An 18,077-nucleotide genomic window follows, 5' to 3' on the forward strand; every position below is an offset into this window, starting at 1 on the left:
AATAAGCTTCTATCTGAATATACTATCAATTGAAGAAAGAAAATCAAAAAATTATGAAGATTTTTTTAGTATAAAAAATATTAAGAGATTTTAATCAAAAAATGATGGTATGAATTTAACTGGCCACAAAGAAAGGCAAGTATAAACGTCATTTTCTTTGGACTAAAATCACTTAGACCTAACTTTAAGGGTCTAAGTGAAAATTTCCACCAAAAAAGAGAAAGGATTATAGAATAGACCCAAAAATATCTATAAAGAGTTGTGGATTATTTTTTTCTTAGTGGACCTTGCGGCAGCATGTGGACCAATGAGAATAACTGTTAGAGCATTTAGCGAAAGTGGCATTTTTCATTTCATAAGAAGGTGAATATTTGGTGTACCAAAAAACAAAAATAAGGTGGATATTTTGCTCTTTGTGGCAGGAATGGGTTCTAGGAAATCAAGGCATTAGAATTACTCTTTTTATTGGGGGCTAAAGCTGCATAAGAAATACCAACCATTCAATTATGATCTTTATAGTAGTAGAAGTTGAGGACCTTTTGCAAATTCTCAAGGGAATTTATGTAATCTCAAGAAAGTTTATTTTGCACCATTGAAAGAATTTTTTGGAATAATTACTATTGCCCCCTTGTACTTTGGTTTTATTATTAATCAAACCTCTTTCTTTATGAAATTACTGTTGCCCCCCTCACTTCTAACGGTGTTAAGTGGTTGTTAACATCAAATATGTAATGTCTATTTTGCCCTTCATTAAAATTAATAAATTAAAAAAATATGATATTACTCTCATTTTTAGAAACTATCTTGAATATCAATATTATATCCTTAAAATCTTATATTTTACAATAAATTTTGGCTTTGGTGGGACCACACACTTTGTACAATGGTTAGCATGTATTCGGAGATTTTCAATTTTAACTTTGAATTACATTTGATATTTCCTAATATTTTAGTTTCTATTTTAAGTTTTATTTAATCACATATTTCCTTTATTCGGCGAATTCTTTTTAGAGAAGAAAAATCAAGTCTTTTCATTATTCCGTTGTCTCTTTTTATAAAAGAAAAATTAATTTAAAGTTAATTTTTCTCCATAGTTAATTAAGGATAGTATTATAACTTGCAAAAGAGTAAATAAGTAAATAGATAATTGTAGGGTTATTTTTGTGTTTTTGAAAAAATATATAGATGCCACATCATCAATAAACTAAGCTTAACGGAAGGGGGCATTAGTAATTTTTGACAAAGTTAAAGGTTGGATTAGCAATCTTAAAAAGTAGAAGGGATAAAGTAGTAATAAAATCAAAGTACAAGGGATCAACAATAATTATCCCAATTTTTTATTACCAATTTAGCATACAATTAGAGACTGATTGCAGATAAAATGAATTAGAAGTGAGATCACCAATGAACCCCAGTTGGATTCTCTAATGTGTAGTGAAAATATATAAAAGAAGCACTGGCCTCTCCCGGGTAGAAGATCCAAACTATTCTTGAGGTATAGCGATGAAAAATTATCGAAGATCAGGCTTAAACAATATATTCAAGAAGTAATAATATGGTGCTTAAAAGAAAGGATACTTAATTTACTACCAAAACCAAAGCAACCCTGACCGCTAAATTTAACATCTAGACATTAGTACTAAGACTAGAGATAGTGAAGTGGTTAAGTAGTTTGGCGGCAAATTCTCTCAAAAAGACTCAAATATGAAGAAATTAACAGACTTGCGTAACATTTACTCTTGCTGCCCTGTAATTTTATTCCTTTATGCAGGATTAGTTCCTGAAATCCATGTACATTCAACCAAAAAGGATCTGAAATCATCACTGTTAATTAATTCTTGCATGCCAAAGATGATGTGCAATTAGCACTAAAGCTTGGGAGATTATTCAAATAGAAAAGGAAAATCATACGATTGGAACAACCAATGCCACCTATCCCACCAAAAAGAAACGTGATGTCTTCAAAGCAAAGTATAGATATTGAGATCCAAAGAATTTTAAATTCATTAAGGAACTCTTCATTAAATTTATTCATTAGGTCCAGAAATACATGTCTGTTATTAATCTCAATCACACCTATACATAGTTCATAAGAGTAGGTATTCAACTTTCCCCAAATCAGTAACTAACTAGTAATTTCAAATCCTTACCCAAAAAAAAAAAAATACTAGTAATTTCAAATCTATACATACAAAGAGGAGAACAAGATCTTAGCCCATTATAACAAAAACTGTAATTAGTAGGAATTATCTAAGCTTAAAACTTCTTGGATTCATTCCCTGTTCTTCACCTTTGCTTGGAACTAAAAGAATTACCAGATGGATCATTCCTACAGGTTGTATGAGAAGCTGTCTTTGGCCCATCAGGATGTTTGCAGGTCTTGGAGTTGAGTGAAGTATGTTTTCCCTGCTTGTTCTTCTTTCTGGGTAAAGATGACTTGGGAATGAAAACTCCAGTTCCCTTGCTTTCCCTTCCACATGTTGGTTCGGATAAGAAAGATGCACACAAAGTGGGATGGGAGGCCTGAGAGAAAGCTTGAAGATATCAACACAATTTCTTAAAACAGAAAGAAAGTATAGAAAGAAGAAACTTTCGCAGCCCACACAACAATTTATGGGTTTCTAAGCATTTTGAGCAATTGATATTGAGGGAACTGGAGTTTAGTGTGAACCTGTGAAGTAACAGAGACACAAGGTGTTTTTACATCCTGTTCATCGTCGTCCATGATAAGGAGTGCTATTTGCTTGCTCAGTTCCGCAAAGAATTGATCGTCTTCCAATTCCATGTCCACTTCCAGGTCTCCCTGAGAGGTAGAAAATCATACAAAAAAGAGAGAAAAAGAAGGTTCTGGGATGGAGTCACTCTGTTTCTCCTCCACTTCTAGCTTCAGCCCTGCAAATTTTTATCTTCTGTTTTTCTTCAACAGAGATCAATGAGGTTTAATAAGGAAAGCTAAGGAGAGATCGGTAGAGTAGATAGAGCAGATCTGCAAATGGGTTGAAACTTGGGACGTGTGGGTTAGTGGGGTAGTAGTGGCAGTTCCCCCAAACTGTTTAAAATAACCCTCTAAAAATCGTGTGAAGTGTATTATGATATTATCCAGTTGGGAAGGAGATGAGGGGCTGCCGGCAATGCAAATGTCCAAGACTACATATCTAATCCAGAATAGGTAGGCTTCACATCCCTAAAACACTTGGCTGTGAATGAATCAGATCTGACTCCTGCTCTCCTCTCCTCTCACTTTTTCTCATTTTCTCTTTTCCTTTTGATTCTCTACTATTGATCTGAAATCTTCAGATACAATGAACATGGCGTGTTTTCTTCCACGTCATTTCAAACTTCTTTCTTATGTTACCTAAGCTAGCACGCAATAATGAATATACATCTCAAGTTTACATTCTTTCTAGTTATGAGTTGCTGTGTTTGGTCATCTTGATTGGATATGGATCTGGATTTGGTGCTTCAAACTGGACCAGATCAAGATCTGAAGTGGGTCAGAATCAGGTAAGTCTTTTAGTGGAATAGATCCATTAAAAATGGAAGTATTACTGACATGGTTAGGGTTCTACACTATAACAGCTGTGGTGACTGGTAAAAGTATTGCTTTGCTCTTTCTACTTTACACTTCACCAGCTTAAACTTTGTCTCCTCTGCTTTTAGTTTCCTTGTAGAGAAAGTAGGTAGTAATATGGGTGTCATGTGGTCCACAATACAATTTGCTTGCTGGCTGAGGGACCCTAATGGCCTAAAACCCATTTGCTTCACATAATGATGTATGCATTTTAACGGCCATTGGCTACTGAAAAGTCCTCTTTCACAGTAGATTCTATCCTACCCAGTTTTTCTTTCTATGTTTTCCTTACTTCTTGGAGAGGGAAATTAGTGATCACATGAAAGAGGGATGCGATCAGCCGTCCTGTCTGTTGCTTCTTTTCCAGGAGGATTTCCTTTTCCACCTTTGGAATGATGACTACAGAAACCCAAGTTAGGACATAAGCTAGCTATCTCTAGCTCAAACTAAAAATTTCAAAGGTTACATTTGCTTTCAGTAGGAAGAAATTTTTGCTGACTCCAAACCAGACAGTCCCAACTTCTCTGACAAATTTTATCTAAATGTCTTCTTCACCTGTCTTTGGAGCACTACTCTACACAAGTGCAGTTCACTAAGTTGCAGTTTCAACCTTTCAAACTCTTCCCTAATTGTTTGAAGCTCCTTTTGAGTCTTGAATCCAATCTTTCCTAGGCCATTGGGCAGTCTGATATATACCTGAGCCTTGGATCTTTGGTAGCCTGATCCATCAGCAATCAACAATCTTGCTGTATTCACCTGTTCTAAAAGGATGAACCGAATAACGATATTCATGGGCAACTGATCATTCTTCATTATGTGCTTACGAGCTTCTAGCTAAAGCTTATGGTTATGGTATTCCATACATTTACATACAGTAAGTCTTTGTTCTTCTGTCAGCCTCGGATGTGCCTGTAAATTGTGGGGATAAACATAACATGAATTGGAAATTAAAGAGTGGAAACAAAATACAATGCAAGTAAAACTAGATGAACACTCAAAACAGAAGCCCACTCTTTTGGGCCATAACTGGTCAACATATGTGAAGACTTCTTACTTCCAGTAGAGGATCTGAGCCATTAGCTCAGGCTGATCCAATCGTACAACATTTAGCTATGTAAGTTCATTTCCTAATGTCAAGTAACTCATACATTCAGGACAATCTATGGCATGATTATTTCCTGAAAGAAATTTTATGATTGTTCCGTTGATGAAATTTGATGAAAAATGGAGACACTGTCCTGAAATTATTTCCACTTTTAAGCATCAGCAGTTTCCACTGCATTATTGACACTAAGGGAGGGTGCACGCATTTTTTCTGTTATCCAGATGCATTATGCCTTGTGACTCTGCTCATTCATTTACTGTCACAAAATGTCATCAAGCCACTTGACAATGAAGCTTTGCGGCTTTTGCCGTTTCTACATGCAGTAGTTATATTTTTTGGAACCAAAATTTTGCCGAGAAAGCATGAGTCAGCCTGTAAGAGACTATACCATGCCACAAACTGGTGTTTGTAAGGCTCAAGCATGCCCAGCTCATGGAGTTACCATAATCATCGAGTTAAGCTAGGTCTGCCCATTTTGTCTGAAGATAAATTGGGCTGCTAACCATCATAAGAGCTCAAGCCAAGCTCAGGGTGTTATCAAATCAACATGGGAAAAACCAAGACAGAAGAAAACTAAGATTTTAGCAGTTCACCCAAAATCTATGTCCCAGGCCAAGCTGTGATGCTGGTTTTCACTATGAAGAAGATGCAGGGATACAAATTCGTTCTACCCTTCAAAATGAGATGACATCTATTTATAACAAAATAGACAAAACCCTAAATCCAGAAATGACCAAAGCGACCTGTCTAAAACACCCCTGACCGCATCCTGACAGTAGGGTAGGTTCCACAATATGCCATCTCGAAGATCTTTCGAGATCTAAGCAACTCACAGCCTCTGGTGGTGATAATCACCTTATTTTTGCCTTCAGGACATGTCTATATCCTGCAGCTGCTCTGGAGCATTCTGGTTTAGTGAAATTGGGCTTCACCAATAATACAGCAGCCATTGCCTTTTCAGTCTGCGGCCCTAGCATGAAGAAGGAATCCAAAGCAAATGGACACAAAAATTGGAGGGATACTCACCTTAAGGCTCTGAATCCTCTAAAACCTCTTTTAATATGTTTAAAAATTTTGTACTATTATCTGCTATTTATTCTTTAACTAATACAATTCAAATGAGTCCATACCTTACGGAATGCATCTATTGCTCTGTAGAGCTAGTTGTTGCAGCATCTGGCATCTTCTGGCAATGCTTCTGCAAGTAATTGAAAGTTCTTCACAGAAAGATTCCTGTCCTGGGCAGCTATTGCTAGGTAGTCATCCACCATGTCGGCCATAAAACTATTCTTGATGTTGTATTTCTTGATGTAAAATCAATATAGCTTCGACTACCCTAGTTACTAAGTCCACATCATAAACAGTGGCAGCATCACCATAGTTCCTCACCATGAGGTCTACAGCAGAACAATTCTCCAACATTTTAGCTGCTCTTCTTTCTAATCGTGACAACAATGCCGGATCAATTTTTATCATCAAACTCACCGTTAGAAGGTGAAGTAGAAAATTGAAAGAAACTGAATTTTCCTCTGTAGGAAGTACTCTATTGAAAAAGGCGTGATTCATTAAGTGAAAGATTTCAATTTTAACTCTTTGTTCCATATCTATAGGGCAGTATACTTCTACTTGAGAAATCCATTTTGCTGCCCAACAAATAATGCAATCTCCAATTAAACCTGGTTCCATTCCTCTCCTCTTAATATCTTCAATCACTATATTGAAATGATCAATTACAAGAAGTGAGACATCTTCAATCCACCAATTCTCTGCTACTGATTGCCCACCACTACCCCCCTTGTTATTATTGATGGAGTCCTTCATGTTATCAACCAGAATATTTAAGAGCTGAACTTCATCATCGCCCCAACTGGCTGCCTGGGCATTTGTACAGGCCTTCCAAGCAATAGATTATGCACAGTGCCTCACAATCTGCAACTTGTCAGCCCATGAAGAGAGGGACTCACAGCTTTTCAAGATCTGAATTGTATCTTTCCATGATGAAAATATCACAAAACTCAAGAAGGCTTCAGTTTTTGAATGAGATGTCCTTGTTCAAGTTCTTTGCTCATTTCCAGAAAATGTGCAGCACAGTACAGAGGAGCAACATTAGTGGCTGTGAGGTCGACTGCCAACCCATGACAGAATTTGACTACTAGCTTAAATGACTGGTAGCCACCAGGAAGGTCATCCAGTTGGATGTGTGGGACAGAGTTAGAATAACTGCTTCCCAACACCAACCTATTCAAATATAAACTTTTTGCAACCATGGGGAGCTAAGCAAAGAAACACAACGAAATGTGATTTATTGCAAGCAAATAGTTATTAGATTAATCAGCAACCATACAGGAAAAAAAGAAAGAAAATCTCCCTGTAAGTATTTGTTGCTTGTAATGAAATTCCTGTTAATAGCGCCAGGCCACATGAATGACATAACTGCTATTAGTGTTAGGCCAAATGAAGCATATTTTCAATCAATCTTTTCCCTTCTAAACTTTTATGCATAATAACAATAGTTTGTTAAAGAAGGTGGCAGAGCTTGGTGTATACTCCCTTAAAGTAATGTTTTTTCCTCTTTTCCTTTGTAGTGGTTAATGAGGTTTGCATTCTTACCCATCAAGGGGGTAAACCTTGCTTGCTGTCTTGCAGAGCTACTCCCATGTATTGTTTTCACAGAGGACTAATTCAGCATGGTCTGGGGAATCCAAATAGCTGTAATTCCAATAGGTAGAGTTTGACGACAAGATAATACAATTTGATCATTAGCAATATATTTCAGGGTCACCTTTACAATCCACTGAAAGTTTCAGGACAAGATTCGTAATCGAGGACATGTCAAGGTTTCAAGACAAAAGCTTAGTAACAGATACCAAATATAGCAGTTTCAGAATTTGGTTCTCTATACGTTACCATAAAATATAGATTTGAGACCTGATTCAGAAGGTTTTGAAGCTTTAAACCTTGTATTGCAAGAGGCTATTAAGCATTTTAATGATTATTATGTAACCAACGCATTAGCCAACTTAAGACTGAATGAGAATTTATCTTCATAAACAAAATTTAGTGTACCTTGTGCAAGTGAAAGATACCTTCTCCAACTCGAATGGTTAAGTCGCTCTTTATGTCACTATTAATGAACCTGCACATAAATGATACCATTGCTAAGCACAGATGATAAACACTACTAGATCATTAAGAAGGATAGAAGAGGGAGAGGGAGAGGGAGAGAACTCACCACTGCTTGTTTCTTCTTTCCAAAGCTTCTGCGGTCATACCCAACACCTTGGCTGGGAGAATGATGCAGTGGTTTTGCTTCCAGCGAGATACTGATTGAGTACTGCTGCGACTTTCTTGCTTGCAGTTTGCCTTTCCGATTGAAGCCATATAATGAGCAGTAAGAACATAAACAGAACTACCCTTTCTTCCCTAAGCATCTGCCTAAAAGAAAAATGCAATCTCTTTACGTCTCTTCCTTGCTTTTCTCTTGCATTTAACAGGAACCCAACATTCCTCAAAGACTTCTTCTAAAGAAGGAATTTTAATTTCTCTTCTCACTACTGGTCGATTAATCTCACCTGATCTGAGAAAAAAAAATTTAGGTATACAGTCTCAAATGATAGCCCAATTGTAAATGATTTCTGGTTTAGATGGACTAGATTACCTGTATGGTAGGGGTATGACCATTCGTCACCTTCAGCACAAATGGTGAGCATCATACTTTAAGAAAGGTAGAGAGCAGAGTTAGTTAAGTTGGTTACACCCAAGTGGAGGAGATTGTATATGTCTAAGGCGGTGGCTCAAATCAGGCCACGCCTATGCCTCAATTATAAGAGTTAGCTGTTGAAGAATAAAGAATTAATTGCAGCGGGAATAATTAGAGAAAGCCTCTGCAAAAGGATATAGAAGAAAAAGACGAACTCTGAAAGGAATGCAACTCTACAGACACTAGAGAGGCAAAATCATCATCGGTCATCATAACTCATCAATGAAAGTGACATGCTCTCGCTCCAAAATCTGCTAACCCAATTTGGTCTGAAGATGTCCCGAACCATGGATATATGGATAAGAAAAACTGTGAGAGTGGTCCAACTCTAGAAGTGGAAAGCCACCTCCATGGTAAAGTCAGATTCAGAATACCACAAATCCTCATAGAGAAGAGTGAATGCCCAAAGAGTATGAGCGCTTTTAGGTAATTGGAAGATTAAATGCCACGCTTACTTGGCTTACCTTTTCAGAAAGTAAAAGTTTACTCCTATAGGCAAATAGAATGTCTTTCTTGGAAAAGTCGAACTCCCACCATTGGATTCTTCCAATTCTAATCTAGGGTTCAGATTGGGGATGACACCAATCTTGCGAGAGAAGCTAAAGGCCCAATACACCTCTCCTAAGTCTGTCAATGATTCTAACCAACGTGAGTTTCGGATGTGACATGTTCACTCTTGAACTCCAGACAAACCATAAGAAAGCAATACCCAAAAGGATATAGGTAAATTGGTACATCCCTTAACAAAAATAGAGCTTTTAATGTATAGGCACGAAACATTTAATGTTGAATTTAATGCTTTAACACATGTGCAAACATATAAGATCGGTCTTCCATCGACTAGCCACTCTTGTCGAAAAGTGACAATCGAGAAGTTCACTGAACGCTTACGTTGGTATGTTGAAAGCACCACGTGACAATTCATGAGGGAAATTCCATAGACGAAGCCATCCTCGCAAAAAATGGGCTCCAAAAAGTAGCAAGTTGGTTTTTTTATTTGAACCGAAATTGATTGTCCCTAACCGAACCGTTCAGATTGGTTCAGTGGTCTAAGCAAAGATTGATATAACACATGCATGACCCAATGTACACCGCCGTCCAAAATACCAATTCACGTGCTCTTTTTGACTTTCAGGGGCACAAGGAAGTGGGATTAAAGCACTGGGTCACCATTACACTTCCCAATAAAGATTAATTTTGAAGCATCATCGGTCATCGATTTTTTCTGGGGCCATTTCATGATTAAAAGATGACAAAGGTCTTGATTATTAGAATCATTTTTCTTGCTCTGCAAATGGGTTCTTTTCATCTTCATTGTTTTAAGGAAGATTCGTGCACCGTAATGCATAATTAAGCCTCAATGCCCATGAAAATGCCAAACCATCTTTATTAATTTTAATGGGATGCGAGAAAATAGGGTCCCGTAAATGTTTCTCGATCACAGATTTCGGATTTATGCAAAGTGGCAGACAAACGGTAATGCCGGACGATTACAAATTACAAATTTCTTTTTTGTTTTTTCGGTAGAACTACAAATTACTAATTACGGATCATAAATTCATAACTCACCATCATTTCAAAAATTTTGCATTTAAGACTAGGTTGGCAGATGGGTACTTGCGAGTCTTGTGGCTAGGTAGACTGCAACATTGCAAATCTCAACCAAAAGTCAAAACCATTACAGAACCATAGACCAGAGGCCCAACATGATCAGCCAGCAAGGAAACCTTGGCAGCTTTTGCTGGAACTCAGAAGGCTTTTGTTTTGGTTCGACAAAAAAGAAAGCATCTGTTGAGTGTTGACCCGACTTCAACAACAATGACAATTTTGAATGCCTCACTAGGGTTTATGACAAACCCCTCTGTCATCTCTTAAATTCTCTTCCGCTGCCACAAGTTTCATACCCAAACAAAGCGGAATTGCTTCAGTTCATGGCGTTGAACTGTTCAGTGAGAAGAAAAAATCGACCGTTGGAACGATATGTTGGTCGAGATTTCGATTTGGATCGTTGAAAAATAAAGTCTGAACTGAAACAAAGTATTTGAAGACCATTTCTAGTATCATAAAAGAGCTACTGCCAATGAAAATTATCAATATATCCCTGATGATCACACTAAATACAATCTCACAGACATCAGCACAGTATCAGATCTTAATGAGTCACCCACACAATATGTGTACTCCAACTGGGAGGTGATCAGCACTCCAAAAATACTAGAAGATAAAAGTGTGCAGGCTTTCTCTGTAATCAGAGGCTCTTTTCGTTTCACCCACCCCAAAAAAGACTTTTTTGTCCATGAAAGATAAAGGGTGCAAGCTTTCTCTACAATCAACAAGGCGAAAATCGCACATCCTTTCTTTACAGATTACAATGGTAAACAGTAGGATTTAAATTAGTTACAGTTTCTCTGAGAAATTGAGCTAGATGACTGGGTCGCAATGACCATACTTTTTCTATACATCTGTTATTGTATTATGGCAAAAATGGTGTATCAGTGTACCTACCCCAGAAAATGGGCTTCTTTTGGTTTGAAGCAAAAACCACCTTCAACAGGTTCCAAAGAATTGGTGCAACTCCACCGCATATCTATCTACTTTGACAGAAAGTTCTAAGAACTTGGCCCTTTGCAGAATCTTGTGTCACAACAATGTCCAATTCACTTTAGCCGTTAACTTGAAAATTAACCCTAGCCGGCCATCATTCCGACCCATAGCAGTCCTGCCACCTATAACGGAGCTTCTTCATGTATCATGTGCCTGAGCTACTGTACTATTCTGAGTGTGAGCAACCTCCCGCTTCAGGAATAGCGCATACAAAAGCTCGTTCCATACATCAGGGACACCGGGGAGGCACCAATGGCTGCAATCCTGCCTGTGGATGGAGGCAGGCCCAATCTTAGGCCCTAGATAATATAAGGATGAATGACCATCTTTCCTCTGTGAACTCATGTAAGTCACATTCATTACATCTAATACCAGTGACTTGTCTGAGTGTGCCTTCAAAACGTCACTGGCTATTGTGAACCGGGGCCATGATTGGGACAAGACCCGTGAGGAACCCAGTTCTGGCAGCGTCTCCAAGTGACAGCTCCCACCAGACCTCCAATCGCCACCTCTGTAAAACCAGATTATCATTCTTTAGGCTTCAAAAGGACAGCTGTGAAGCATATTATCATTCTTAATACCTCAAAAGGCATGTTAAAATTCTATCAGAGTTCATGAAAACAGTGGTATAAAATCAACCTTTTTTACTTTCTACATGCAGGAAAGAATTAGTTCTTCTGTGGCTACCAATGCTATCCCACTGCATACTCAAAAACATCCAAGTACTCAAAACATGAAAGAACAGGACCGAATCAAATTCAAGCCTCAAACCCTGCTAGCACTTTATTCAAACCCCTGGCCCACGATGTAGCCTCAATAGGACTGAGAACTGATAGCCAAGATCTTGTCAAAGAACCAACTCAAATTTGGAAAAATAAATGGGCCTCATTAGAAAGACCAATTCAGGGGACAAGATTTGGGATGAATGGTCCAGCAAGAAGAGTATGATGTGAGACGGACGTGTAACCAAAATATTGTTTCAAACTATCATAGTCTGAGATATACATTTCTTGAAACTCATAGGGTTTTAGGGTTATTGGTAAAAGTTAGAAATTAAATTTTCAAGGATCCAGATGTTGGATTAAGTTGAAACTTGGATCATGGTGTATGGTGTATTGGGTATGGGGATGATGCTCCAAACTAAACAAATCTGATGGAGAAATTCTTTTAGATCTAGGTTCTTGATCTACTTGAATTCAAGAAGTGCTGGATCTAGAATTTGGATGATGGGTGAGGCCTCCATCCTGAGAGAGTGGGCTTCACTGAGGGACATCTGGGGCTGTAACTTGGACAGAAAGTGAAGGCCAGACGGCTGGAATTAGGAAAGGATAGCAGGATCACCTCACCAAGTTGCAGTCCTCCAATGGCAACAGTCATGGAAGGCAGATCTCAATCAATGGCCGATTGCACAGCCAAGGAATTAGGATTTTAAAAACACCCATCACACCAAAATGCTCCTAGGATTTAACTACCAGGAAGACCAACACTTGAGACTTTAAATACCAAGCACAATCAGCAATTTTGGACTTTAAACACAAGAAAACAATCTCTTACCAAGAAGAGGCAACCAAGCTTGGCGTATTGTCAAATTTGAATTCTCCATCCAATTCTATTATTCCATGATGGGCCATTGTAGAGGGCTTTAATCAGCCTAAGTGCAAAGTCTTAATTTAAAAAGTAGAGCTAATTCACATAAGACTAACCTCCCATGCATGGAGATCAAATTCCTAGTTACATGCTAAGAGAAGACTTAAAACACCATAAGTCAAATTAACCCACATAATACTAATTCAAATTGGACCATAACTGACCCGGGACCATGCCAAGAGAAGAGGGCCATTACCAAAAGAACCCATGGAACAAAGGGGCCCAACCCTATCATTATTCCTGGGGGAAAAAGTCCAATTCGGTGCAGCATCTGCCTCACAGGACAGCTCAATTCAAACCCTAGTAATTCACTAAAAGATGGATATTCAAAGCCTAAAAAACTACACCGTCAAACCTAATTTCATCCATCAACCATCAATGTTTGTTCAGATTTCAATCACACTTGAACCCAAGCCCAAATTCCCATCCAAAGCCCTAACGCCAATAATTCCTGTTTTTTAGAAACCCAGAGCCCCAGTCTGCCAAATCAATTTTGGAGATTTATATACTTGTTTTATTAGTCCTTAGTAGAATCTCTTCTAAGGCTGACCAGAATTTTGTGAACAATTGCTTTGTCTAGCTGAATTTTGGTTTACTCATGAATCCAGGTTTTAATGCTCATTAAAATCTCTTGCAAACTTACTGGACTCACTGGTTTTGGAGAGCTAAACAAGAATTAACTAATTGAGACCAAGAATCTCATGCCCCATCATTCGACTACTAAGCACATATAATCAGACCTTTTTCTGCAAGGGTGGATGGAATACTCAAAGACCTAGACTTCTGCTAAAGTTAAATGCACTTTCTAAACATGCAAATTGAAAATGCTCTTTCTAGATGTTTATATTATATACTTTCAAGGTCCAAAAGCATGAAGTACCAGTTCTTTCTAGTTCTCACTTTTCCATTTCACCGATGGTTATGGGCCTCACATATACCAGTTCTTTCTAGTGCATGTGCACACACCCACAGATAAAGAAATGATGAAAGGCACTATGAAATCAAAATATTGTTGAGATGGTTAACGAAGTTACTGAGGCAAACCTGAAATGCACAGGGGCAAAGGTGCGAAAAAATATTTGAGTCTTGCTCATGTTCACTTCCCTACCGATCCAGTCAACCAATGTCTTGATCGACATCCGATATGCACTTTCCACATTCATGTCAAACTTTACCTTCATTCCTTCTTGGAAATAACAACCCCTAACCAAAAAACATTTGAGTATAAGGGTCAAATGGAAAATTTCACATTAATACTGAAGTACAAACATATGAAAATGTAATGGTTTAGCTTTGCAGTCAAACTTTTTGCACATCTATTGCCTTTACTCTTTCAGAATGTCTCCAACATAAACATTCAGGATGTGTCTGGATGCCTAGGGGCTAAAAAAACAAAAAACAAAGAAAGTAGAAGTTTTGTACTATTTTCTTGGATCTTCTTCTTTTCTTGGTGTCTGAAACATATTCTAAGTTTTGAATTGGAATAATGGGGTTGAATAAATTTTCTATTGCTGATCCAAAAAAAATTTGGAGAGAAAACCTATGTAAAGGAGTCCTTTTCAATGATGTCCTATGCAACATTTTGTCTCAATCAAAACTCTTACCAACTTTACCCTTAACCTTAACCTAATCATAGTTCTGCTATAAGAACCTAATCATTGCCAAGTCATGGGCTAACCTTTAAAAACCTATTTTTCCTTTTCTTTTCTTGCTGTACAACAAATAGAAATACTTTTTCCTTTTCTTTTCTAGACATCCAAACACAGCCCTGGGTTAGCAAATGGTGAACCAGATCTACTATAAGAAAATAGTTCATAAACTTTGTGCATTCATCACTTTAAAGATTAACTATTAGAACCAGAAATTTTTTCTCTAGATGATCAAAATTTCCATTTATCTGGGATACCAATCAGCTAGCCATACAACATGGATAGCCATGATAAATCAACTGATAATTTGATTTGAAAGGCAAATATAACAACCCAAACCATGAAGTCATAACAATGAATACTATAGCATGTATCAGATCTCACAAAGGTTGGATTTACATTCAACCCAATCAAGTTATCTCATTCTTTTATATACCCATATGCCAGCAAACTTCTTTAATCAACATTAGAACACTAGGTTTCTCAGAAGATAAATAGAAGAATATATTGGCCAAAAAAGATAAATAGAATAATAGAGCCCCAAATTATTCTCTCTTCAATGGGCATTTTAAAATAAGACACCAAAAGCAAACATGCAGTCAATCCAACCCCCCCAGAAACAACCCCCCCCCAAAAAAAAAAGGGGGGAAAAGAGGGGGGCGTTTAGAAAACTTGAAAATCACAATTAATCCAATACCCTATGACTGGAACTCAGCATTTACTAGGAAGTGGACAAAAAATGGTGTACTACACTTCCTTTTCAATGTTAGTTTGATCTACTTAATTAAAGGAAACAATCACGATAATATGGAGGCTGGTGCAAGCTAACAAAATGAGAATAACCTTCAGAGTTTCAGTTCATAAAAACTAAAAAAATAAAAAGGAGTTCCATAGAATTTGTACCCTCTAATGGTCTTCTCAAAGTTCCACCAATGACCAGTATTGAAGACGAGAATGTCCGCATCTCTCCAATGTACAGAGTTCCAATCCATTTTATCCAACTTTAGAGTTGTCTTTACCTTACTTGGAACTCCAGCTGGAGGTCGGCTCTGCAGCACAAGAAATGGGGCTCTGTAATACTCCACAGTGCAGTTATAGTCCTTGAACTTGAACACCAAGAATCCTTTATGCTTTGTTATGGGACTGCCATTCACTTCATAGATTGAATTCTTATCAGGAACTGTTGATGCGAGCATACAGAGCAGAGATTCCCATTGGTTTCTTCCAATCGAATCACCAACAAATACCAGCCGTCGGTTCCGAAGCTTCTCCAACATCTTCTTTGCATCAAATCTTCAACAAAAATTTATTATAATAAAAATAAATAAATAAATAAATAAACCAATCATATTAGTTCCAGAGATGGAACATAAACACCAGAACAAAAGGGGGAAACCAGCCGGATTTCAAGATCAACTTGCAGAACGTCACAATAAAATCAGAGCGAAGGAATTTACATCCAGGAGAAAAATGTTTTAAACTAATAAAATAATAAGAACTCAATTCAAGTTCTAGAGTAAACAAGAAGAAAACAAAATGATTTCTTATTTCCCCGGATAGGGGGATTACGGAAGAACTCATCAACCGAAATATTATAAATGCTATTAACATAGCATGGGGTGTTATAGTAGACGTTGCTTTCGATGTCAAAAAGCTCTGGAAGTTCATGTACAGCACAAAAGAACACTCGGTATGAGTCAAGAAGAAGGCAACAAACGAGAAAAAAGAATAGAGAAAATCATAAACCACTTTATCGATTCGAAAGCTCGGGTGAAAGGTTGAAACTATTCCTTCGCCAGGGGCGAAAGGAAACTCTCGCAAGAAGAAAACTTCCTATTTTAGGGAAACAGAAAACAAGATTTGCAGTAAATTTAAGTAAACAATTAAGTAGGAGAAAAAGGAAAAACGTGGGCACGCTTAATAGAATGCAAAACGCTGAAGAAAATTAGGAACCTGGGCAAATTGCAGTCTTTGGGTTGCCATCGCCACTTCGTGTAGAAAGAATCGGGCCTTCCATTTTCAGAACATCGAAAACCTTCATCCAGAAAGATGCAGTCTTTGGACTGGTACAGTGGGTACCCTTCATCCCAAACCCATTCTCCATTGAACAGATCACACTGGTCACTAGTTGTTTCGAGAAATTCAGGTCTTTTAACTTTAGCTGATCCATCAAATCCTCCCCAAACGCGTTTCTGCAACTGTCCACGATGCCGAAATCCTCGAACGACAATCTCATAATCGAAGTAGAAAAGGCAACAAAGAAAGCAAAGGACTGTAAAAAGGAAAAACCCAAGAATGCCCAAATAGTTTTCTTGAGGTTTCAGACGCTTGATCTTCTTCAATGATTCCCAGTAAGACATGGTTTGCGGGTCTTGGGGAGAGGGGTTCTTCAACATTTGAAGAGTAACGCTTGTTTGAGGAACTGATTCCGATTATATAATCTGGGAAGGAAAAAGGAGAAGAGGTTTAGTAGTCTAGAAGCAAAACAGCAGTCTTGTTGAAGGAAAATGGATTTGATATGATTTTCTTTCTCCTTTCAGTTGATGATGCAACTTAAAAAGAAAAAGATGGGTGTAAAAGAAGCAAGTCTGCATTCATAGTTGAGGTTGATTCCTTCCTTTCTTTATTTCTGCAATTGTCTCTTTCTTGCTTTTATGTAGAACAGTGGGGAAATAAGAACACCGGTGGGTGAGTAGAATAATGAGTTGTGAAGTTAATGGATGATGACCAGATGTGAATTGAAAAAGATAAGAAGAGAAACTGTGAAAATGGATTAGAACCCAACTCTGCAACACTCTCCTCCCCTTGGAAACTGGTTTGTTTTGGATTTCTGATGGTGAAGTGCGGTAGTTACCGTGTGACTTTGGGCGACCATGACCAAGGAAAACGGGGAAAAGACCAAAGGGGTTTGGAATATACTCGGCCGTTTCATTGCTGTATAGTGCGCCTCGTGTCCTTCGTCCTTGTGCGTGGAGAGAAGTGGGGTGAGGACCGAGAGGTAACGGTAACAAGTGAACATTGAAAGGATGAGGAATGGTATCTGGGCCCACAGATATTCGAGAAAACATCATCGGCTGTGCACAGCAGTGCACCTAAATGCTAAATAATTGGCTGGAAAAGTAAAAATTTACAAGTTTATTTTAAACTTTTTAAATTTAAAATAAAAATATAAATTTCAACCTATTGTTTGGCATCTTTGTGTATTGCTATGTACAACATAGCCGAGGATTTTCTTTCCCACAAATTTATATTCTCAATCCGGAACTGAATCTAATAAATCTCTAAAAAATTAAGCCACAAGTTAAGAGAATAGAAGAAATTGAGAGAAGTTTTAAGAATTCATTTGATTCAATTTTTAGTTGGATTTTAACTATGAACCTGACTATTAAATAATTAACTATCACGTATCATAATCCTAAATATAAATTTCAAGAAATTATAAAGATGAGAATTGTAGAAGATTTAGATCTTGGGAGATAATAGTAATTAAAGATTAAAACAGTGAAGAGTAGTCAATAATTTATATTTTATTTATTTATTATTATTATTATTTTTTGTCTCAAGAGTAATCAATAATTATCAAGTATTACTATTAAAATTCTATATATAAGAAGAAAAGAAAAACACTTAAACTCTAGTTAAAAACTAAATCCTCAATTCCTAAATTTCCTCTACTTATTGTCTCATTTTTTTTTATTTGGGTAGAATACTTATTGTCTCATTTTTGCTTCTTATTTATTC

The 18,077-nt window shown here is 37.4% G+C and overlaps 1 protein-coding gene and 1 pseudogene across 2 annotated transcripts; both read right to left on the bottom strand.

Annotated features, from left to right (window-relative positions):
• Nucleotides 1–1,153: 1,153 nt before the first annotated feature.
• LOC149008400 (coleoptile phototropism protein 1-like) lies at nt 1,154–8,389 on the bottom strand (annotated as a pseudogene). The gene is made up of 7 exons (XR_016175285.1): nt 8,335–8,389; nt 8,249–8,253; nt 7,909–8,099; nt 7,743–7,812; nt 5,807–6,949; nt 2,672–4,480; nt 1,154–2,523 (listed from the first exon to the last, which is right to left on the bottom strand). The product of XR_016175285.1 is annotated as a coleoptile phototropism protein 1-like (transcript).
• Nucleotides 8,390–10,267: 1,878 nt separating this feature from the next.
• On the bottom strand, nt 10,268–17,253 carry TBL11 (TRICHOME BIREFRINGENCE-LIKE 11). Its single transcript, XM_089166333.1, has 4 exons — nt 16,290–17,253; nt 15,240–15,629; nt 13,732–13,890; nt 10,268–11,551 (listed from the first exon to the last, which is right to left on the bottom strand). The coding sequence occupies exons 1-4, from the start codon at nt 16,730–16,732 to the stop codon at nt 11,179–11,181; spliced, it is 1,365 nt and encodes a 454-aa protein (XP_089022459.1). The 5' UTR covers nt 16,733–17,253; the 3' UTR covers nt 10,268–11,178.
• Nucleotides 17,254–18,077: the final 824 nt, after the last annotated feature.

The sequence above is a fragment of the Hakea prostrata genome, chromosome 8 (genome assembly GCF_041222555.1).
Source record: "Hakea prostrata isolate BN-2017 chromosome 8, UWA_Hpros_2, whole genome shotgun sequence".
NCBI lineage: Eukaryota > Viridiplantae > Streptophyta > Magnoliopsida > Proteales > Proteaceae > Hakea > Hakea prostrata.